Here is a 25,108-nt window from a genome sequence, read left to right as displayed (position 1 = left end):
CTGGTTAAAAACTACATTTGCTCCTCCATCCCGGATACTTTAGACCCTTTTCAGTTTGCCTATCGCCCAAATAGATCCACTGAAAATGCCATCTCTCACATCCTGCACTCTTCTCTCACGCACATTGACAGCAACAATGGGAACTATGTAAGGCTGCTATTTATCGACTATAGCTCAGCTTTCAATACTATAGTCCCCATCAAGCTTGCTTCTAAACTCATAGACCTTGGTCTAAAATCTTCACTCTGCAACTAGATTCAAGATTTCCTCACCAGCAGACATCAAATGGGGAAAGTTGGCTAGTTCATCTCCAGCTCCATCATCCTGAACGTGGGCGCTCCACAGGGCTGTGTCCTGATTCCCCTGCTCTACTCTCTCTACACACATGACTGCGTGTCTTCCCACAGCTCCACTTCTTTAATCAAATTTGCTGATGATACTGTGGTTCTGGGCCTCATTTCCAACAATAATGAGACTTGGATGAGGTAGAGAAATTAACATCATGGTGCCAGGACAATTGTCTCTCTCTGAATGTGAGCAAAACTAAAGAGCTGATTGTTGACTTCAGGAAGAGACAGCAGCAGCCCTATACTCCTCTTATGATCAGTGGGACCTCAGTGGAGAGGGTGAGCAGCTTCAAGTACCTTGGTGTAAACATCTCAGAGGACCTGACTTGGACTATCCACATTCAAACACAGGTTAATAAAGCCAGGCAAAGACTGTACCATCTGCGTCAACTGAGGAAATTCAGGGTCTCACCAGCAATCCTGAAAACTTTCTATTCAGGGGCCATAGAAAGTGTACTGACTCATTGTATCTCAGTGTGGTATGGGAACAGCTCCAGTCAAGACTGCAAATACCTGCAGAGAGTTGTGCGCTTAGCTGAGCGCATCTCAGGGTCTGCTCTTCCCTCTCTGCAGGACATCTACATCGAACGCTGCAAAAGCAGAGCTGTTAAAAACATCAAGGACTCCATCCACCCCAGTAACCATCTTTTCACTTTGCTGCCATGTGGTAAGCGCTTCTGTAGCCTGATGGCAAAAACTGAGAGACTTAGAAGGAGTTACTTCCCCCAGGCCATCAGGCTCCTTAACTCAAAACCTGCCTCTTAACATCCACTTGTCTCCACTTAATATTCACTCAATCAGTAAGATATTCATCATTCTCTATCTCACATTGACAAACTGACAGTGTCACTACCTGTTTGCACATTCGCCTCTTGCACATTCCTGTGTATCTTAATATTTAAGACTACAGTATACTTTCAAGCACATCATGGTCTATTCTATATTTAATTCTACAGTATACATCTTTTTTAAAATATTTTATTCTTATAATCGTGTATGTGACAAATAAAAATATTGAATCTTGAACCTCCAACTGCTCCCCTGGCGCCGCAGCTAATGTCTGCCTACTGCTCAGGGGGTGTGTTTATGTGTGTTCACTGCTCACTGCTGTGTTTGTGCACTTAGATGGGTTAAATGCAGAGCACAAATTCCAAGTATGGGTTACCATATACATGTCATTCACACTTTTTTCACTTTTCACATAACATTAATTTTTCACTTTACTACTCATCACATACTGTTTTTCGAAAACTGTTTTCAAGAAAGTATGAATATTCAAATGCAGCCTAAGAATTGTTCATTAAAGCACCCCTGTTAATATTTTTATATTTATATAAACTGAAAATTTATTTATAAGGTTTTAATCTTTTAAATATTAATTTTTAAAGGTTTAATAATTATTTTAGTTTGTTTTTATTTATTTACAGTTAGTAATTTTAGTACTTCAACTTAAAGGGGTGAGAAATTAAATTTCCCTTGATCTTTTTACATAGGTCAGTTCACTATAAAAACATCCTGTACGTTTCAGAACTCAAAACTTTCTTGTTAGTTCAAAAACAGCTTTCATTAAAACAAAGCTACCAAAATGATTCATTTTGGAATGTCACATTATGACATCATAGTGCAACGAAAGGCCGCCTATGCAGAAGAAAATCATTGTCTACTTATACATTATAGCCTCTTCAGCCCAGCCTACTAATTCACGCATGTAGGAGGAGGAGAGGAAATTAACATCAGGAAAGATGTGTTTGTTTGTTTGCTTTTACCTTACTTCATTTTTTTTTAAACAAGACAGTTTGACACAGGCTTTTAAGAGAGACTTAAAGGGATACTCCACCCCAAAATGAAAATTTCATCATTAATCGCTTACCCCCATGTTGTTCCAAACCCGTAAAAGCTTTGTTCATCTTCGGAACACAATTTAAGATATTTTGGATGGAAACCCGGAGGCTTGTGACTGTCCCATTAACTGGCAAGTAAATTATACTGTCAAGGTCCATAAAAGTATGAAAGACATCATCAGATATCTTGCTAACATTATAAGTGGACCTCACAGAACATTATAAAATAAAATAAAAAGCAGTTCATGAGCTCTTTAAACTTATTTCAGTTAGTTGGCAAGGCAAAAATTCACATTTTTGTTAATTTATCTATTAGCCCAAACAAACCCAGCACATGACTAGGCTCCTGAAAAGACTGTATATGAGAGTGACCTTTCCTGTGTTACTGCTGCTGTTCCAGCGCTGGTGCTCCAAGGGACAGTAAATCAGCCATACAGCCTTGTGCCAACAGACTGGAGCAGCACACGGCTCTACATTTACTTTATTACTGCAGTCAGTCCACATGCAGATGCTGGAGTTACGAGCTCACGCTGGAGACCAGGAGATGATGGAGCAGCATGTGTTATTGAGTGTGTGTGTGCACAGGTATTCCTACGTTATGGGAACAAAATGTCCCCACAAAGATGACAATATCCAAAAGCCTCGTCTTTGTGGGGATATTTTTTGGTCTACATGTGGAGAACAGCTTAAAAATCATACAGAATGAAATGTTTGGAAAATCTTAAAATACAGAAAGTTATATATATTACTTGTCACTCTATATCTACCAAAAATATGTCGGAGTAAGATGATATTTAAATTCTTTGTTGATCTAAACAAATAATGCAATGCAATACAATGATGACTGAGAGATGAACAAATAAATGTTCCTCAAAAGCCTGACCATATTTGATACTGATTTTCTAAAAAAAAAATAATAATAATAAATTAAAAAAAAATGTATAATCAATTGTCTGTATAATCAAGTAAATCTAAGCTGCTTCAGTACAGGAAGTGTATATCTTGAAATATAACTAACAATTTCTAAGTTAGTTCTTATGTTACTTCATAAAAATCAGTAAAGATTTCACAGCATAAATTAATGAATGAAGCATTTATTTATATAGTGCTTTGTGTATTGCTGTACACCCAAAGTGCTTTACAATCATAATCACACACCAGCTAAAGGTGGAGAGGAGAGAAAAATAGAAGCAATTCAATGGATGGGGACATTTTGCTTAAGATGTGTGTTCCTGAGGCTAAACCTTACATAACACATATGATTGACTGTAGTTTAGTATCTGCCATAGTTCCAGCAGAATTAAAAATGGCTGCGGTGACTCCCATACTTAAAAAAACGGCTCTTAACCATCTAGACATGAACAATTATAGGCCAGTCTCAAAATTACCATTCTTAAGTAAAATTCTTGAAAAAGTTGTGGCTTCACAATTGAGATTTTACTTAAATGCTAATGGCCTTTTTGAACCTTTTTAGTCAGGATTTCATTCATCACACTGCACTGAAATGGCTCTTCTTCGAGTGGTTAATGACATTATTCTGTCTATGGTTTCTGGATTAATAAACATCTTGATTCTTCTAGATCTAAGCTCTGCATTTGACACAGTCTGCCATGAAATACTCATCTCTCATCTTTCTGATATCGATATCACTGGTTTAGCTCTTTCCTGGCTCATTTCCTACATCAGCGATAGGAAATATTATATCACCATTCAAGGGTATAAATCTGCAACTGCTCCAGTCTCACAGGGTGTTCCTCAAGGTTCAATTCTTGGCCCACTTCTGTTTATCATTTATATATATCCACTTGGTGACATCATACGCATACATGGACTTCAGTTTCATTGCTATGGTGATGACATTCAAATTTACCTAACCACCAGCTCTGATAGGCCATCATTGCCTAACTCACTTACTGCATGCATCAGGCATATCAAGCAATGGATGTCTTTGAACTTACTTAAACTTAATAATAACGAAACGGACATTCTTATAATTGGCTCTGTTACATCAGTCAGAAGGATGGACCTGTCCTTTGAAATTGATGGGGTTCATGTTAAGCCTTCTTCATCTGTCCATAATCTTGGTGTCTTATTTGACTCATCTCTATCTTTTGCCTCTCACATTTCTTCTGTTGTTAAAAAACTTTTTCATCTTCATAATATTGCACAACTTCGATCTTCTCTGAATATAGCTGATACTGAAACCTTAATTCATGCATGTATCACTTCACGTCTGGATTATTGCAATGCTCTATTTCTTGGTCTGCCTAAAAAACTTATTGCAAGGTTACAGTATATTCAAAACTCCACAGCAAGAGTTCTCACCTCCACCAGGCATTGTTCACATTACTCCTCTACTGCATGATCTTCATTGGCTACCAGTGGCATCACGTATCCACTTTAAGATATTGCTTCTAACATTTAAAGCATTAAATGGTCTTGCACCTCCATATCTGTCTGACCTATTGTACTCTTATTCTCCTGCCGGTCCCTCAGATCATCTGAGCTAGGTCTTTTGTCCCAGAAGAAAAAGTCGAGCAACAGAAAAGGACAGTAGTTGGTAAATTTTTTTTCTTGTTTTATATTTTTAATACATCTGGGATCTTCGTTGCTAGGAAACATTGTTTCATTTAGTGTTTTTTTACCATGGTAAATACGTGCTCGCGTTTGCCTATCGTGGGACTCTCCAGTTTCGGTCTTCTAAATAGTAAGGCGTGACCAGCTGACTCCAATAACAGTTAATCAGGCAAATATAAAAGTGGGTAGTTCACCGCGGCAGCCCTCGTGTGAAGCATCCTTGTGTGAAGACCAACGAGTGTAAAGACCAGGGATAGGCAACTCCGGTCCTGGAGGGCCACTGTCCTGCAGAGTTTAGCTCCAACCCTAATTAAACACACCTGAACAAGGCAATCAGTGTTTTCGGGATTACTAGATAAATACAGGCAGGTGAGTTTTTATGAGGGCTGAAGCTAAACTCTGCAGAATAGTGGCCCTCCAGGACCGGAGTTGCCTATCCCTGGTAAAGACCATCGACTCTACCTGTGAGACTCCACCGAGCAAGGACACCGACAAGGCACTTGAGTATTGCTTTTCTCCCCTTTTTCTTTTCTTTTTGTCCAGCTTGTTCTCAACTACTTATTTAGGTCACTTGTACTCACTATGTGCTTTCAGATCTCTACTATTACTACGAATACTCGGAGAGCTCGCACTGTACATCGGAGGCAGGCCTATCCCAAAAATCTATGGCCTGTCCCTCTGACCTCTACTACTTTACTCTCTATTCCGGTTGGTCTCTGGAACTGCCAGTCTGCTGTTAATAAAGCAGATTTCATTTCTTCTATTGCTACTCATTCTGGTCTCAACCTCATGGCCCTAACTGAGACTTGGATCAAACCTGAAGACACTGCCACTCCCGCAGCCCTCTCCACTAATTTCACTTGTTCCCACACCCCTCGTACGACTGGGAGGGGTGGAGGTACTGGTTTCCTTATCTCAAAAGAATGGAAATTTGATCTTCAACCATCTCTTACAGGTAACGGTTCATTTGAATCACATGCGATTACTATAACCCACCCTGTTAACATCCACTTTGTGGTCGTTTATCTTCCCCCAGGTCAACTGGGAAACTTCTTGATGGAGTTGGATGTGTTACTATCAAGCTTTCCTGAGGATGGTACTCCTCTGGTACTGCTTGGTGACTTCAACATCCACCTAGATAAACCCCAGGCTGCTGACTTCAACACTCTGCTCGCCTTATTTTATCTCAAGCGAAGATCTACTACAGCGACTCACAAATCAGGCAACCAACTGGACCTCATCTACACACGTTGTTGCTCCATGGACAACACTTTAGATGCTCCAATGCACACCTCAGACCACTTCCTCATAACTGCTAACCTCGCACTTACTCCTGAAGCGGCACATGCTCCTCTGCAGGTCACCTTTCGACGGAAACTACGCTCACTCTCTCCATCTCACCTGTCCTCTTTGGTTTCATCCTCACTTCCTTCACTCACTCAGTTTTCAGCTCTGGACACGAACAGTGCTACTGACACTCTTTGCTCCACTCTGACCTCTTGCTTGGACAACTTTTGCCCACTGTCATCCAGACCAGCACGCACCACCCCATTTGCCCCCTGGCTGTCCGATGTTCTCCGGGAACATCGCTCTAAACTCAGGGCTGTAGAGAGGAAATGGCATAAATCAAGATACTCTGCCGACCTCAGTGTGTATCAGTCTCTCCTCTCTTCCTTCTCTGCAGATGTCTTCACTGCTAAAACATCATACTACCACAACAAAATTAACAACTGTTCTGACTCTCGCACACTTTTCAAAACTTTCTCTTCTCTTCTTAGTCCGCCTCCACCTCCTCTTTCATCGACTCTTACAGCCGACGACTTTGATGGTTCTTGTCTTATTTGTGAAGAAAGCTGCAGTGACCAATTTTCCACACCGCAGATGGATGATAACTTCATAATGACGAATACACACTCTCTCTCCTCTTTCCCTCCACTCTCAGAGATGGACGTTTCCAAACTTATCCTGTCCAGTCATCCTACTACTTGTCCACTTGAGCCTATTCCCACTCACCTCCTTCAAGCGATTTCTTCTTCAGTAATACCTTCACTCACTCACATTATCAACACCTCTCTTCACTCTGGTACAGTTCTCTCAGCGTTTAAGCAGGCTCGGGTAAGCCCACTGCTTAAGAAACCATCTTTAAATACAGCACTTCTAGAAAACTACAGACCGGTATCTCTTCTTCCATTCATTGCAAAGACACTTGAGCGAGTTGTGTTCAACCAACTCTCTATATTTCTTGTACAGAACAACCTCCTTGACAGCAACCAATCTGGCTTCAAAAGCGGCCACTCAAATGAGACTGCCCTGCTCTCGGTTACTGAAGCCCTGCGACTGGCAAGAGCAGCTTCCAAATCCTCAGTACTCATCTTGCTGGATCTGTCTGTTGCCTTTGACACAGTTAATCACCAGATTCTACTGTCCACCCTCAGAAAGATGGGCATCTCTGGAACTGCACTCCTGTGGTTCAAGTCATACCTCTCAGATAGATCCTTCAGGGTGTCTTGGAGGGTTGAAGTTTCTAAGTCACAACTTCTTGCCAAGGCTTAGTGCTTGGACCACTTCTCTTCTCCATCTACATGACGTCATTAGGATCTGTCATTCAGAAGCATGGCTTTTCCTATCACTGCTATGCTGATGACACTTAACTCTACTTCTCATTCCAACCAGATGATCCGACGGTAGCTGCTCGCATTGCAGCCTGTCTGAGTGACATTTCAAGCTGGATGAATGACCATCACCTTCAGCTCAACCTTACTAAGACAGAACTGCTGGTGGTTCCAGCTAACCCGTCGTTAAATCACAACTACTCTATACAGCTGGGTTCATCAACCATAACTCCTTCCAGGACAGCCAGAAACCTAGGAGTTGTGATGGATCATCAGTTAAGCTTCACAGACCATATTGCTACAATGACCCGGTCCTGCAGATTTGCCCTATACAACATTAGGAAGATTAGATCCTTCCTGTCAGAGCAAACCACCCAAATTCTTGTCCAAGCTCTTGTTCTCTCCACACTGGACTATTGTAATGCTCTCCTAGCGAGCCTTCCTGTATGTACTATCAAGCCTCTACAACTGATCCAGAATGCAGCAGCGAGGGTTGTCTTCAATGAGCCAAAAAAAGCTCACGTTACTCCCCTCCTCATCAGGTTACACTGGCTACCAGTAGCATCAAATTCAAGGTACTGATGCTTGCCTACAAGACGACCACTGGCACGGCACCAATATACCTAAACTCACTAGTTCAAACTTATGCGCCCTCCAGAAGCAAGTGAACGGTGCCTTGTGGTGCCATCCCGAAGAGGTTCAAAATCACTCTCACAGACCTTTTCCTGGACTGTGCCCGGCTGGTGGAATGACCTCCCAATCTCAATTCGAACATCTGAGTCTTTACTCATTTTCAAAAAACATCTAAAGACTCATCTTTTTCGCCAGCACTAGACCAACTAATACTAGCTCTTTTCTTTTCTTTTCTTTTCATGTCTATCCTATTCTTGAAAAAAAAAAAAAACCTTTCTATGAGTTCTGTGCTAGACTAACTGAGACTTGTCATGGCACTTGTGTACTGTTGTTGTTCTCTTGTTGGTCTGATTGCTTCTATTGTTCTCATTTGTAAGTCGCTTTGGATAAAAGCTTCTGCTAAATGATTAAATGTAAATGTAAATGTTGTCCATTCCTCGTTTTCAGCTGTCCACTGTAGGTGGTAGGTCATTAAGTGTTAATGCTCCTAAATTATGGAATTCGCTACCCCTTAAACTTCGTAATATATCTTCTGTGTCAACCTTCAAGATTCAGCTAAAATGTATCTTTTTAATATGTATTTTGGATAATATGGCTATATGTGGCCCTTTGTGTCTGTACTGTGTATGTGGGTGTGTAAATGTCTCGTATAGCATTATGTTAAAGTGACCTTGAGCTATGGAAAGGTGCTATATAAATAAAACTTCTTCTTCTTCTTCTTCTTCTTCTTCTTCTTCTTCTTCTTCTTCTTCTTCTTTTTATATGGCTGTGGCATGTGAAAAAGTTATGTGAAGCACAACCTGAAGGTGGATGTTTGTACAAATGTTTTTTTCCTCATATATTTTGTTTGATTTTGGGGTCGAGATATGATTCATCCAGTGATATAATGATGCTGAATCAGAAACCTCACTCGTGTGTCCTTCATACAGTGGTGATTAACACAATGTTTGTGTCGGTTAGTTGGTGGCGTCCATCATCTTCATCAGTCTGGGAGTCGTGTCGTGTTTCCTCTGCGCCATCATCGATGGCATCATCGCCGCTGAGTTCATTGTGAGTATCTTGAGTGCTTACATGCTGCTCATGAAACTATCGATCCTCAGATGAGTTATTGGCTTTCACACTGTCTCTGTCTGTGTGTTTGTGTGTAGGACAGGAGGCCACTGATGGAGGGCCGCTGTGAGTTTTACTCAAGCACTTCTTACAGCTATGACAACTACTACGCTGAGGTGAGTTCATCTTAAAATGGAATATAAATCCACATGATGATTATTGGCTCGGTAAGGATTAGTAGATCAACGATCAGGTGGACTCTCTGAATGATCATGTGCTCTGCTTCCCTCTGCTGGTCAGTATGAACATGACTTCCATTTGATCTGATCAGTTTTGATCTGACCATCAGAAACATAAAGCTGTAAAATTCAACATATTTGTAAAATTTGAACACATTTCTAGAAATCAATATATGCTGCATATAATTATTTTTAATTTCCATTTATTCATTTTGCATACACTTTTATCCAACAGTCATAAAAATAAAGATTCTTTATTGACATCGATGTTTCCATGAAGAACATTTAAATTCCAATAAACCTTTCCATTGGAATAAAGGTTCTTTATAGTGTTCTTTACAATATTAAAATATTACAATTCTTCACATTAAGAAAATTTGGTATTGCAAGTCAAAAATAAGTAGCCTTTTAAACTGCTTATAAATGTCTTGTTGTGCTATGTTTTTACCAAATATTGGATTCAACTGGTTTTCTTTCAATTAGCAAAGACATTTTTTATTTCTTTTAGAATCTGACTGATTGTAGGCCTCATTGGCCTACACTACGCTCGGATTCATAAATCAGAATGATTTCATTCCGATTGAACCAGATTGAAAGTCTCAATGTAAGCATAGCCAGTGATCTGAGCTCATGCACCTCAGTTTTTGAGTAAAAAAGTGTTATTTGTGGATCATTTTGACAATATTCAGTTTTTGAGTGAAAAAAAAAAAACTTATTTCGAAATACTTATTTTATGAAGCCTACATTCAATCAATCAAAATATCAACATTTTGGTAAGTTATATCCTGTGTGAGCAAAATCAGTTTTTGTCCAAATGAGATAAAATTAACTTGATTCTAAAAAAAAAAAATGACCAGAACACGACATGAGGGTTAAGAACTGTTCACTGAAAGGGTCTTTGAGGAATCAGTCATGTTTTTTTCTATAGCATAACACTGAAAATCTTCTTTTGGAAGCATTATTTTTAAGAGTGAAAGCAACTCTCACATCAGGAACATCTCAGTCGTTTTGTCATAAAAGTCACAATATTCATAGTTCATAATGTCGAGTTTTAAGCATAAACTAAATTGGTTTATGTGCTATATTTGTAACTGTATTTTACTGTGTTTATTTGCTGTGGTCAGGTACACTGTAATTCCTACGGTAGTCAGTGTAAACTCAAGGTGAAGAGCAACACCTGCTACTGCTGTGACTTATTCCGCTGTGACAGGTGAAGCACTTGCATCAATCAATGAGCATTTACAGCTGAACTATGTGTTATTCAGTGTTTTACTGCATGACTCTGTGTGTGTGTGTTAGTGTGGACTATCATGTGCAGTACTATGAGTTTACGGGCGTGAGAAGCTGCTGGGATGTGGTGAATCTGTATCGTCTGCTGTGGGCCTGTGTGACACTCAATGTGCTCGGTGTGTTTCTCGGCATCATCACCGCCGCCATACTGGGAGCCTTCAAAGACTTGGTGAGTCTGGATTCATCAGACAAAAATCAAGACACAAATGAAACTACAGCGTTTGCTCATTGCTTTTAGATTGAACTACATGACAGTTTTAGTAACTGAAGATACTGAAGCCATCAGACTCGCTCTGTAAAAGTATTCAGACCCCCTTAAATTTTTAACTCTTTGTTATATTGCAGCCATTTGCTAAAATCATTTAAGTTCATTTTTTCCTCATTAATGTACACACAGCACCCCATATTGACAGAAAAACACATTTTTGCAGATTTATTAAAAAAAGAAAAACTGAAATATCACATGGTCCTAAGTATTCAGACCCTTTGCTGTGACAGTCATATATTTAACTCAGGTGCTGTCCATTTCTTCTGATCATCCTTGAGATGGTTCTACACCTTCATTTGAGTCCAGCTGTGTTTGATTATACTGATTGGACTTGATTAGGAAACCCACACACCTGTCTATATAAGACCTTACAGCTCACAGTGCATGTCAGAGCAAATGAGAATCATGAGGTCAAAGGAACTGCCTGAAGAGCTCAGAGACTTGGCAAGGGATAGATCTGGCCAAGGTTACAAAAAAAATTCTGCTGCACTTAAGGTTCCTAAGAGCACAGTGGCCTCCATAATCCTCAAATGGAAGACGTTTGGGAAGACCAGAACCCTTCCTAGAGCTGGCCATCCGGCCAAACTGAGCTATCTGGGGAGAAGAGCCTTGGTGAGAGAGGTAAAGAAGAACCCAAAGATCACTGTGGCTGAGCTCCAGAGATGCAGTCGGGAGATGGGAGAAAGTTGTAGAAAGTCAACCAACACTGCAGCCCTCCACCAGTCGGGGCTTTATGGCAGAGTGGCCCGACGGAAGCCTCTCCTCAGTGCAAGACACATGAAAGCCCGCATGGAGTTTGCTAAAAAACAGAGAAATAAGATTCTCTGGTCTGATGAGACCAAGATAGAATTTTTTGGCCTTAATTCTAAGTGGTACGTGTGGAGAAAACCAGGCACTGCTCATCAGTTGTCCAATACAGTCCCAACAGTGAAGCATGGTGGCGGCAGCATCATGCTGTGGGGGTGTTTTTCAGCTGCAGGGACAGGACGACTGGTTGCAATCGAAGGAAAGATGAATACGGCCAAGTACAGGGATATCCTGGATAAAAACCTTCTCCAGAGTGCTCAGGACCTCAGACTGGGCTGAAGGTTCACCTCCCAACAAGACAATGACCCTAAGCACACAGCTAAAATAACAAAGGAGTGGCTTCACAACAACTCCGTGACTGTTCTTGAATGGCCCAGCCAGAGCCCAGACTTAAACCCAATTGAGCATCTCTGGAGAGACCTGAAAATGGCTTTCCACCAATGTTTACCATCCAACCTGACAGAACTGGAGAGGATCTGCAAGGAGGAATGACAGAGGATCCCCAAATCCAAGTGTGAAAAACTTGTTGCATCTTTCCCAAAAAGACTCATGGTTGTTTTAGATCAAAAGGGTGCTTCTACTAAATATTAAGCAAAGGGTCTGAATACTTAGGACCATGTGATATTTCAGTTTTTCTTTTTTAATAAATGTGCAAAAATGTCAACAATTCTGTGTTTTTCTGTCAATATGGGGTGCTGTGTGTACATTAATGAGGAAAAAAAATTAACTTAAATGATTTTAGCAAATGGCTGCAATATAACAAAGAGTGAAAAAATTAAGGGGGTCTGAATACTTTCCGTACCCACTGTATTTCAACTGCATTCAATTCCGGTTATAAACTTATTTAGGGTTTATTTTTAGAGAAGGACAGTCTCAGTAGTGACACTGCAATCAACAATATCTATTTTATTTGATTTTGATCAGTCTGATATTGAAATCAGATGATCAAATCTTATTTAGTTCATTATTAAATAATTTATAGTTTATTCATTATTATATATATATATATATATATATATATATATATATATATATATTTGAGTTGAGCATATATATATATATATATATTTGTAATTTTGTTGTTTTGTCACTTTTATTGCTTTTTTTTTTTTTAAATATGTTCTTATAGTTCATTCATAATTTTTTTCTGGACAGCATGTTTTCATGGCTTATTTAACTGATGTTTTTATAAAAATAAAGAAAACGACAGCTGTTTAGATTTATAATTTCAAATATCAGCTCTCACATAACAGTGATTCTTACTGTGTCAGTATCATAGCTTCCACATTCATGTATTTTAATGAGTCTGTATTGTGTGTGTGTGTGTGTGTGTGTGTGTGTGTGTGTGTGTGTGTGTGTGTGTGTGCACGTTTAGGCTCCCACGGTTCAAAGTCACATGACACCTAGTCCGGCTCCACCCCCTCACATCCTGTACAACCCCACCCAACACCTGATCACCTACACCGGTTTCTGCCCCTCCGGACAAACTCTACCTGCCTACCCAAACTACCCGCTACCCCCACAGGTGAGGACCGCTAACCAACTAACCTCTCTCAGGACGGTACTCATGACAGTCAGATGATCAGGACACCAACATGACTGATTTATTACAGAAAATATTGTTCTAGTACAAGATTTTGTTTAGTTTTGTTCTAGTGAGAATGTCGGTCTGTTTTACATTTACATATCCATTTATTCATTTAGCAAATGCTTTTATCCAAAACGACTTACAAATGTGTAAAACCTTAAAAGATTCATAAAAAATGAGGCAAAAAAAAACACAGGAAGTGCTCGTAATACAATGTTTCAGACATTATTTAGAATAGTATAAGCTAGAACAGGGAAGGATTAAGAAGTGAAAGCATAGTTTTGTTTTATTTAGTTTTTTTTTTTTTTAAGGATGTGGTTAAATGTTGATGGAAGAGGTGAGTTTTCAGCTGTCTCTTAAATATTGCCAGGGATTCTACATTCCAAATGGGGGTGGTAAGATCATTCCACCAGTAAGGAAGAGTGAAAGAAAATGTTCTGGAAAGTCATTTTGTGCCTCTTTGTCATGGTATCACGAGGCATCTCTCACTTACAGATCTCAGGCTTCTGGAGGGGATATAGACTAGTAAGACTGAGTCAAAGTAGGAGGGTACTGAACCAGTGGCTGTTCTATATGCAAGCATCAGTGCCTTGAACTTGATGCAAGCCACAACCAGAAGCCAGTTTAGGGTGATAAAGAGAGGTGTGACGAGGGTCCTTTTGGGTTTGTTGAAGACCAGTCGTGCTGCTGCATTCTGAATCATTTGAAGATTGCACATGATGGAAGTAGGGCTGGACCAGAATATTCGATTATTCGAATATTTGTTCGGTGGGTTGGCATTCGATTTTCAATTCGGAGATCTTAATATTCTTATTGAATTTTTTTCTAAACCCCTGGTATCCCCCGTGAAACGGTTCTCATTCGCTTGAATATGAATCGCCCATGAGTTAACGTCATGACATCATGATTTAGGTCATCTGGAAGATAACACAAACATGCAGAAGACCTCCGCTGTGTGGGAGCACTTTATATTGAGTGAGAACAAGAAAGGCAGTGTGCCAAATATGCAATTTGAAACTGGCCTACCACAACAGAACATCAAGTTTGAAAAATCACCTGATTTCTGAAAGTAGTACGCAAATAGTACAGTATATTGTTGGTGTAAAAAACAAAACAAAAAAACAACAACTGCTTTTATCCTTATGTTAATCAGTAATTTTACACATGATAAAAACATGCAATTAATTTGCTTGGAAAATACTTGCGAATATGGCAGTCATAAAAAAACGCACAGTAGCCCAGCCTAATGATAAATTGTCTATATTAAAAGTATTGCTCTTAACAGACCTGTGTGTTTTGTATCACTAGTGTAGTGTCCATTCTCGGAGCATGTAAGCCCTGCCTGCATGAGGCGCCGCTTCTGGCTCATGCGGTTCTGTAGTTTATTAAAAGTGTTTTGATTCTGAACGTGTTTTGTGTCCATATTGCACCAAAATGCGACACTGAACTCCCTTGGGTCTGCAGCAACACACGCATGAAGTCGATTTGATGAACAGTTCTCCACATAATAAAAATGCAAACAGACAGACAGACACACAGAGATTCCTGCCTTTATTACACTGTGTCTACACCGGACGCAACAGTTGTCGTGCTACGACGCAACAGCTAAAGTCTGTCTGCACTGGACTGCACAGAGCGACCATTGAAAATCATTTGAACTTTGTGTCAATACGTCATAAATAGAATGCAGCAGCAGTTTACTGTTGGGAATTTTTCGCGCCACGCCACATCCAGTGTAGACAGCATATAATAGGTTCTTTTGTATTTTGTCGCGGCGCGGTGTCTGGTGTAGACACGGTGTTGAGAGAAGAATATGATCAGCCCCCTCCCTCCAAAACTTCGAATATTCGGTGTTGATTACTACCTAAGTTTCGAATCTCAAAAAATGGTATTCGGACCAGCCCTAGATGGAAGTCCAGCCAGAAGCACAATGCAGTAGTCCAGCCTAGAAATGACAAGCACCTGGACAAGTTGTGCATCATGCTCCATTAGGAAGGGCCTGATCTTTCTGATGTTGTGCAGTGCAAACCTGCATGATTGAGCCTTTTTTGAAATGTGGTCTTTGATTGTCAGCTGGTCATTAAAGATTATGTCAATATTTCTGACCGAGCTTCATGGGGTAATTGTGGATGAACATAGCTGGATGGTAAAAATCGTGTTGTAGAATCAAAGTGGCAGGGAAGACAAGAAGCTCAGTCTTTGTCAGGTTCAGCTGCAGGTAATATTCTTTCATTCATGCCGAGATGTCCGCCAGGCAGCCTGAGATTTGTGTTGCTACCATTGGATCATCTTTTTGAAATGAAAGATAAAGCTGCATGTCATCAGCATAGCAGTAGTAGGAAAAACTTTGTACCTGTATGATGGGTCCCAGTGATGTAGTGTATATGGAGAAGAGGATGGGTCCAAGAACTGATCCCTGAGGAAAGATTCAAAGTGGAGTTCCTGTGATGCCTAGCGAAGAGAGGGTGGACAGGACGATCTGATGATTTACAGTGTCAAAGGGCAGATAGATCCAGCAGAATAAGAACTTATGATTTGAAATCACCTTTCACAATCCGTAGGGCTTCAGTGACCAACAGTAATGCAGTCTCTGTTGAATGGACACTTTTGAAACCTGATTGGTTAATGTACCTCTGGTTATTCTGTGAAAGAAAAGATGATATCTGCTTAAAAACAACTTGTTAAAGTGTTTTTGCTATAAATGGAAGGAGAGAGAAACAGGACTGTGACTATCAACATGTGAGGTGTTTAGTGTGGATTTTTTTAGCCAGTGGTGTTACCCGAGACTGCTTGAATGCAGCCCTGAAAATACCTCTGAGAAGAGATTGATGTTGATGATATGTGTGGGTGCCGGTAAAAATGTAGGAGAGATTTTTAGCAATGGATGTGGTTGGTTTGAGTTCCTGTGTGTTCGGAGCTGAGAACTGACTGCTGATGGTTTAGATTGTTTTTCTGTGAAGAATTTAGCAAAATCATCCATTGTTAAAGAGGTGGAGGGGGTGTGGTGGAGGGGGACAAAGGAGAGTTGAATGTTTGCGTGTGTCTGATCTTGATCTTGTTGTGGAAATATGAACTATGAAAAGTATGGACTTCTGCAGAAAAAGATGAAAGCAGAGGCTGATACATACTCAGGCCAGATGGATCTTTTGATTTGCACCATTTTCTCTCTGCTGCCCTGAGTTTTGTCCAGTGTTCATGAAGAACATTAGATAAACAGGTTAGAGGGGTAGTGCGTGCAGGCCTTGAGGAGAGAGGACAGATATTGTCTAGAAAAGAAGTTAGAGTGGAACATAAAGTGGCCTTTTCAGTATTCACTTCCAGAGATGAGAATTGGGTGGGTGAGGGAAAAGATGATGTCACAACAGAGTAAAAATGGAAGGGTGAAAGGGAGTGCAATTATCGCCTAAATGCAACTGGCAGAGGGGCTGATTCATTACATGTGGTACTGTAAGTTGTAGATTAAATGTAATAAAGAAATGTGCAGAAAATGTTTTATCAAAATGTTATCTTTGAAACAGCTGCGTGTGTAAATTAGGTCAAGCTGGTTGCCTGGTTTGTGAGTATCTGTGGTGGTATCCATTCTTGTTTGAATGAGGCTAAGAGGAAGTGGAAGTCTGTAGCGCAAGGCTTCTCCAGATGAATGTTTAAGTTGCCAAAAACTACAAGTGGGCTGCATCCTCAGGGAATGAGGACAGCAGCACATCCAGTTTCTCTATCAAGGTGCACAATAGACCTGGAGTGCAATAAATGACTACAATATTGGGTTTTACAAGCGTTGTTACTGTAATATCATGGAATTGTTATTGCATAGAGAGGAATGGGTCGAATATTTCCAGTTGTTATGAGTGTGGAGTTTTTTATTTTTGCATAGTGGAGAGTGTTTTTGGTTGTCGTAGTAGGATGAGTTTATAGAGATTTGTAGCGGTTGCTTAGTCTTCTGGTTGAATCCATGTCTCAGTCAAGCCAAAAATACTAACAGCTGACTGAGCGGCAAAAGCTGGAAGAAAGTCAGCACAGAGACCCACAGAAAAAGAGAGAGGTAAAGTGGAGAAGGTGCAGATAGGACGCAGGTTAGCAAGATTGTGTCACCGTCTGTGTGTGATGGTAGGTTGTAGAGAGACAACAGGAATGTTTTGGAATTTGGAAGCACATGATAGATGCAAGAGAGAGGGTAGAAGGAAAGTGGGAGCACAAGAAGGAGAGATTCAAGAAAATAAAGAGAAGTTACTTAAGTGCCTTGTCAGTGTCCTTGCTCAGTGGGGTCACGCAGGTAGAGTCGCAGGTCTTTACCCGAGTCAGTCTTCACACAAGGAAGCTGAACAAAAGGGTCGAACTTCTGCGCCAGCACACAGATAACTAATAAATACACAGCTTATCAACTTGAGTGAAAACAGCTATGGGCACCTTTTACAATTAGCACACCAAAAGCCTACAGCATGCGGATGGCTCAAATTGAAACTTCTGTGGGACAGTTTGCCACTTAAGTGCAGTAAGGAGCAATACAAATAAAAAAAAGTATATTTTTAGCTAACGGCTAATATTCTAATTTACAAATAAGTGCAATCAAATGACAAATTATAAAGTAGAAAAATAGAAATAAACATTAAATAGATTAATCCTTCTTAGCAGCAAATATAAATCTAAATTACAGAAATGGAAACAAACTATTAAGCAAACACTAAGCAAGCACTACCACTGTCTCTACTGACTAATCACTTCTCATGAGTTTGGAGAGTGGCCAAGCAGTTTAAATACCGGTTGCTGTTCACTCTTTACAGTTAGCACACCAAAAGCCTAAAGCAAACAAATATCTAATGACTAATTGCTTTGTTCTATTAAGAGATTTAAATATTGGTCGGTTTTGGTTTAGTAAGAGATTTAAACATTGGTCAGTTTTGTTTTAGTAAGAGATTTAAATATTAGTCGTTTTTGTTCTATTATGATATTTAAAAGTCAGTCAGTTTTGTTCCAGTAATATTGGTCAATTTTGTTCTAATAAGATATTTAAATATCAGTTGACTTTGTTCTATTCATTGATTTAAATGGCAGTCGGTTTTGTTCTATTAAGATTAAAATCTAGGTTGGTTTTATTCTAAGAAGAGATTTAAATATTGGTAGATTTTTTTCTATTAAGAGATTTAAACATTGGTCAGTTTTGTTCTAATAAATTTAAATATCGGTCAGTTTTGTTCTATTGTTCTGTGACCATGAGATCTGGGGTTCCTCTGGTTGTGTTTGAGTGTGACCCACATCGGCTGCCAGGGAGAAACAGGATGAGGATCTGCAAGAGGCCTTCCATGGTGTTTCCTGACCATTTCATGTTTTCTAAAGGAACTCAGATACACTTGTTTAATTTTGTTTTAAGTTTGTTAAAACAACGACTCAGAATTGTGGAAAGCCTTAAAGGGCCTGCATTGAAAATCATAATCACCGGTTCTCCAATCCTGAGGTGAGTGCATTGCAGTACTTGGAAGCGAGTCTGGTGAGGACTTATATATCAAGTTTTGTCTCATGTGCCAGAGCACCGGAGAGACCCTGTCTGAATCCATGAGAAGGATAGAGAAGACCCTCAACAAAAAGTAGTGGAACGAGATTGATTGTCTCCTGGACTCAGACATTATTTAGAATAGTATAAGCTAGAACAGAGAATGATTTAGAAGAAGTGAAAGCATAGGATGTGGTTTCATTTTTTAGGATGTGGTTGAATGTTGATGAAAGAGGTGAGTTTTTAGCTGTCTCTTAAATGTTGCCAGGGATTCTACATTCTAAATTGGAGGGGGCACCTCTGTCATTCAAGAACTTAAGGCCGAGACTCAAAATATTTGAACACAAATATGTAGAGTTGAGTTCTACTTTATCCTTGGTAATTAAACCAAAAGAAAAGCAAACAAAGCAGACTGAAAAAACTGACAATTCATGAGTGCAAGGGTAAAGAAAACAGGTTCAACATTTGGTTCATTATGATAGTCAGCTCTACTCACCTCTCACCTCAGGTTCCAGAGCTGCGGCCAAAATGATGTTCCTTACCTGGTGGTGGAAAAAGTTAAAGAAGAAGCTAATCGGCTGAGACTCTAGTCCGGTATGGGAAGTATAAATAAAGTTACACAGAGACCATGTTTTACCTGTTAGGGATGAAGTGAGGTTGTCTGTTCCTGAAGAGCTAAGGAAAGTTTCTGCAACACCAGAGACCACGACAGGATCTGTGAAGAGAAAACAAAGAAAAGGGGAAAAATAAGAAAAGAGAAAGGAATGTGGCACTAACTGAAGGTGAGCCAAGGACTGTTTCTGAATGAGAAAGGATGACCTCAGGTATTATTACTTGGCTAGGGTAGAGATGTTTAGAAGTGGGAGCATGTAACCCAATAGAATATGTAGTGGGCTATATCATTAAATTTACTGCTGTTTTGTTTCTTTTAGTCTCTCATGCAAAGCTGAAATGTTAATGGAGTCTAACACTTCATGCGCAGAGTCATAAAATGTGTGTGCTTTTGTGTCTTCAAAAATGCCATAATCTGTAGTAAGTTATGCACATGTGAAAAGCATGATATTGACCTACGTTAGAGGTTGGACTTTTTTTTAATTTGCTTGTGTGTGTTGAGACCCTCCCTCCATGGGAAATGGGAAAATGTGAGTGGTTAAAGGGGTCATATGACGTTGCTAAAAAGAACATTATTTTGTGTATTTGGTGTAATGCAATGTGTTTACGCAGTTTAAGGTTAAAAAAAACGTATTTTCCACATACTTATTTTCCATTATTATTGCTCCTCTATGCCCCACCTTTCTGAAATGCATCGATTTTTACAAAGCTCATCGTTCTGAAAAGCGCGGTATACCCTGATTGGCCAGCTATCTAGTGCTTTGTGATTGGACAAATACCTCAAACGTGTGACGGAAATGTTACACCCCTTACCAGGTTTAGGAAACTTTCCTCCGTAAAATGCGGTGCAAACACTCAAATATTTGGGTTGTACTGTTCTGGAACATTGTTGTAAATAAAACTTAACCTTTGATTTGTAGTTTTGTCCTCTTTTGGAAGGCCAAACAAAGTAGTTTGGCTTTCGCAATGAAACACAGCGTCTCCACGCGGCGGCGGCAACAATACTACAGCGAGAATAAAAGTTATGCCTTCTTTCTTTGCATATACATTTGGGCAGCGTTATGCAAATCTTCCCACACAGTGACATTGATATGTGGGGGTGTGTTTGAACGAGGTGTTTTAGGAAGGCGTGGATGAGCGTTCACTTTTATAAAGAATATCTCTTTGGGTTTGAGACTTTAATCTTTGCGACTTTACGGATCTTTTCTATGCACGAACAGCTTGTAACACTCCAAAGACAATGGAAAACATGAAATCGCATCATACAGGTGCTGGTCATATAATTAGAATATCAACAAAAAGTTGATTTATTTCACTTATTCCATTCAAAAAGTGAAACTTGTATATTATATGTATTCATTGCACACAGACTGATATATTTCAAATGTTTATTTCTTTTCATTTTGATGTTTATAACTGAAAACTAAGAAAAATCGCAAACTCAGTATCTCAGAAAATTAGAATATTGTGAAAAGGTTCAATATTGAAGACACCTGGTGCCACACTCTAATCAGCTAATTAACTCAAACACCTGCAAAGGCCTTTAAATGGTCTCTCAGTCTAGTTCTGTAGGCTACACAATCATGGGGAAGACTGCTGACTTGACAGTTGTCCAAAAGACGACCATTGACACCTTGCACAAGGAGGGCAAGACACAAAAAGTCATTGCAAAAGAGGCTGGCTGTTCACAGAGCTCTGTGTCCAAGCACATTAATAGAGAGGTGAAGGGAAGGAAAAGATGTGATAGAAAAAAGTGTACAAGCAATAGGGATAACCGCACCCTGGAGAGGATTGTAAAACAACACCCATTAAAAAATGTGTGGGAGATTCACAAAGAGTGGACTGCAGCTGGAGTCAGTGCTTCAAGAACCACTACACAAAGACGTATGCAAGACATGGGTTTCAGCTGTCGCATTCCTTGTGTCAAGCCACTCTTGAACAACAGACAGCGTCAGAAGCATCTTACTTCAAAAAGGACTGGACTGCTGATGAAAGTAAATTTTGCATTTCCTTTGGATATCAGGGTCCCAGAGTCTGGAGGAAGAGAGGAGAGGCACACAATCCACATTTCTTGAGGTCCAGTGTAAAGTTTCCACAGTCAGTGTTGGTTTTCGGTGGCATGTCATAATTTTGTGTTGGGTTTGTGTGTTTTCTAAGGTCCAAGGTCAACGCAGTCGTATAACAGGAAGTTTTAGAGCACTTCATGCTTCCTGCTGCTGACCAACTTTATGGAGATGCAGATTTCATTTTCCAACAGGACTTGGCACCTGCACACAGTGCCAAAGATTCCAGTACCTGGTTTAAGGACCATGGTATCCCTGTTCTTAATTGGCCAGCAAACACGCCTGACCTTAACCCCATAGAAAATCTATTGGGTATTGGGAAGAGGAAGATGCAATATGTCAGACCCAAGAATGAAGAAGAGCTGAAGGCCACTATCAGAGCAACCTGGGCTCTCATAACACCTGAGCAGTGCCACAGACTGATCGACTCCATGCCACGCCGCATTGCTGCAGTAATTCAGGCAAAAGGAGCCCCAACTAAGTATTGAGTGCTGTACATGCTCATATTTTTCATTTTTAGAATTTTTAGTTGGCCAAGATTTCTAAAAAATCCTTTCTTTGTATTGGTCTTAAATTATATTCTAATTTTCTGAGATACTGAATTTGGGATTTTCCTTAGTTGTCAGTTATAATAATCAAAATTAAAAGAAATAAACATTTGAAATATATCAGTCTGTGTGTAATGAATGAATATAATATACAAGTTTCACTTTTTGAATGGAATTAATTAAATAAATCAACTTTTTGATGATATTCTAATTATATGACCAGCACCTGTATGACCCCTTTAAAGGAGAGAAGGAGAGAAAGAAGAGGTGCAGATGATTGGAGCGATTGAGCAGAGAGAATTACATTTACATTTAGCAGACGCTTTTATCCAAAGCGACTTACAGTGTATTCAGTCTATAAATTTTTTTTACCAGTATGTGTGTTCGCTCTTTTGTGCTGCTAACGCAATGTTCTACCACACTGAGCCACAGGAACGTCAACGAGATTGCAGTTAATAAAGAACGTGTGGACTGAATTCGCCATCAATTCATCATGTGATTGACCTGAGGGAGACCAGAATAGTGCCCCAGATCACCATGAGATCTGGGGTTCCTCTGGCTGTGTTGGAGTGGGACCCACATCGGCTGCCAGGGAGAAAGCAGGATGAGGATCTGTTTTAGACTTGATGAAGAGGTCATTTTGCTATTTTTACGGCCGCTGCATACTCAAGCCATGACTCAGGTCTGCTACTGGGTGGGTGGTGAGAGTGTGTGTTAACTCTGTGTGTGGGGCCAATATAGTTGATTTCCATATTTGTGTTCTGTGATTGAAATTACTCTTGACGGTTACAGAGTGTGAATTTGATGTTGAAATACAGTTTCACAAATATTCAGAAGTGGTGACAAATCAAACCAAACACTGTAGTCAATGCATAGAAACTTTATTTATATTGATTTATATTGAATTCCCTTTCAGTGATACTGTACTTTAAGTGTTACTGTGACCTTTTATTTTATTTTATTTTATTTGTTTTGTTGGATTCCCTATTGTTTGTATATTCTATCTTGCTTCTGTTTATTTTTGCCTTGTATTAAATTCACTAATCTTAGGGTTATTTAACAGCAGAAGTTTTCATTCTTTTATGGTGTATTGTAGTGGTATCAGGGGGAAGCCTTTATACAGTACAACATCTCTTAGTTTATTAAACCTGGTGCTGCTCTTTACAAATCTCTATAAAAAGAAGGTAGAGGGCGCTACATATTAAAAGATTGAAATATTAGTCATTTTTGTTCTATTAACAGATTTAAATATTGGTCAGTTTTTTTTCCTGTTAAAAGGTTGTCAGTCAGATTTGTAAGTATGTCTTTAAATTCAATTTGTAACGTTTTTGATTTCAGGCAGATTTATTGTCATGTGTCAAAGTCTACACATAATGCTTTAATCTAGTCATTTCTGATGTTCTTTTTTTTTGTTGTTGTTCTCGTCCTGCAGCATCTGAATGGTTATCCAGCTCCAGCCACAGGCCAGTCCATTCTTGAGGTCTCGACTTCCACGTCTGACGAGACACAAGCGGCAGCTCAGAGCGGGACAAACTCAGCCGTACTGACTCAATCCACATCTCAGGACAGCAGCGGCTACATGCAGACTCCAAACGCTCCCTCTCTCTATGCTCATTTATTAGGGCCCTTCGAAAAGCCTCCACCCTACGCCTGCTGAAAACATTTGAATCAAGAACACTGACCTCTGATGGGCGCCTGACCCCTGTGATCTCTGCTGCTAGTGCTGCTGCTAATGACCCCAGAAAGGAGAAAGGGTCTCTGTAATTGTGAATTATTCTTGTAGCAAATGTGATCAGTGTTGTTCTCTGGTAGTTTCCAAAACCTGTTTAAACTGAATTTCAGCTTTTAACCCTCTTCCTTCAGTGGGACCTTAGTTTGATTTATTGAATCATATCAGGCTGAAACACTCAATTACAAAAACTCAAGCTCCATTTCATGCACATGGATCACATGCTTTAGTCTTTTGCTGTCAGAGCAACTATTGTCACGATGAAGGATCAAACTGATGAGAATCCTGATGAGAAAGTGTTGGCATGTTTGTATTAGATTTTTGAATAACACATATGGTTTAATAACAGAAACATGACTCTACTACCCATTCAGTGCTTATGTAATACAACAACGCACATGATCCAGGGGTTAGATTCACAAAACTTCCTAACTGCCACATTCCTCTTGAAAACAAAAGAATATTTAAGGTTTTTTTTTGTTTTTTTTTGGCACATTTATTTTTTAAAGTGACAGTTCTTAAAGCAAAACTTTAGAATTCAATTTCCTGATTAATGTTTATAAAAATCCTAACCTTCAACTGGTCGAAAATCCTGATTATTAATTTATTGGGTGTATGTATTTGTATTTTCAAATATTAAACATATGCCAGCATAACACTAACTACATGTAGACAACTATTGCCGATTGTACTTTCATAATATACCATGTAAATTCTGTTAGTCATTAATATCTCACATTTTACATTGAAAAATGAAGTGCTTGCTGCTTAAAAAGAGTAAATAGATAAATATATGGTTAAAATATACCTATTTAAAGTTAATATATTGTATTAGACAAGGCAATAATAGAGTGCATCAAGGCTGGTTTTATTATCAAGAAAAATGTTCTTAACCCTTTCATCTTTTGAACATTTCTGCAAGTAACTATAATGAATGCTTAAAAAAGCCTTAAAAGCGTAACAGCTTAATCATGAACTATTTGTTTGAACTCTTCAGAATAATTTAAAAAATTATAATTCTTTAAGTCCATTATTTAATGCCACTGGAGTTTGCTTTGTCATGCATTTCTAAAATGCATAAACTTATTCAATGAACAATTGTCCCATAGATTTTGGTATTTGCATTGCCCAAGTGTTTACTGCACAAGACCACCACTTTTTACCTAATAAAATTCATTTGCAATTTAATTGCTTTTAGGTTCTCATTCTGTAATGTTACCTTCAGTAAAACCTTAGACAAAATTAAGTATTTTCACAAAATAGAATGTTTCCTTTAAACTATAAATGAGAAAAGAGCTGGTGTTTGTATAGTTCAGAAGTATTTTTTTTTTTTTCGGAAATGTTCTTTTTACATATTCAAATGAGGCATTATCCTAATTAAATATACATGAATTTGCATACATATCCAGAACAGAAATC

At 39.2% G+C, this 25,108-nt stretch overlaps 1 protein-coding gene across 1 annotated transcript in view; it reads left to right on the top strand.

Annotated features, from left to right (window-relative positions):
• Nucleotides 1-23,814, top strand: part of LOC109094833 (transmembrane protein 255B) — a 29,949-nt gene extending 6,135 nt beyond the window's left edge. The window contains exons 5-10 of the mRNA XM_042752001.1: nucleotides 8,971-9,060; nucleotides 9,159-9,236; nucleotides 10,424-10,509; nucleotides 10,599-10,758; nucleotides 13,040-13,189; nucleotides 23,393-23,814. Coding sequence (XP_042607935.1) covers nucleotides 8,971-9,060; nucleotides 9,159-9,236; nucleotides 10,424-10,509; nucleotides 10,599-10,758; nucleotides 13,040-13,189; nucleotides 23,393-23,617 — 789 coding nt within the window. The 3' untranslated portion in view covers nucleotides 23,618-23,814. The remainder of the gene's footprint in view (nucleotides 1-8,970; nucleotides 9,061-9,158; nucleotides 9,237-10,423; nucleotides 10,510-10,598; nucleotides 10,759-13,039; nucleotides 13,190-23,392) is intronic.
• Nucleotides 23,815-25,108: the final 1,294 nt, after the last annotated feature.

Source organism: Cyprinus carpio, chromosome A1, assembly GCF_018340385.1.
Source record: "Cyprinus carpio isolate SPL01 chromosome A1, ASM1834038v1, whole genome shotgun sequence".
Lineage (NCBI taxonomy): Eukaryota > Metazoa > Chordata > Actinopteri > Cypriniformes > Cyprinidae > Cyprinus > Cyprinus carpio.
Note: the sequence above shows the minus strand (reverse complement) of the source record. Positions and strands in the feature narration are given on the sequence as shown.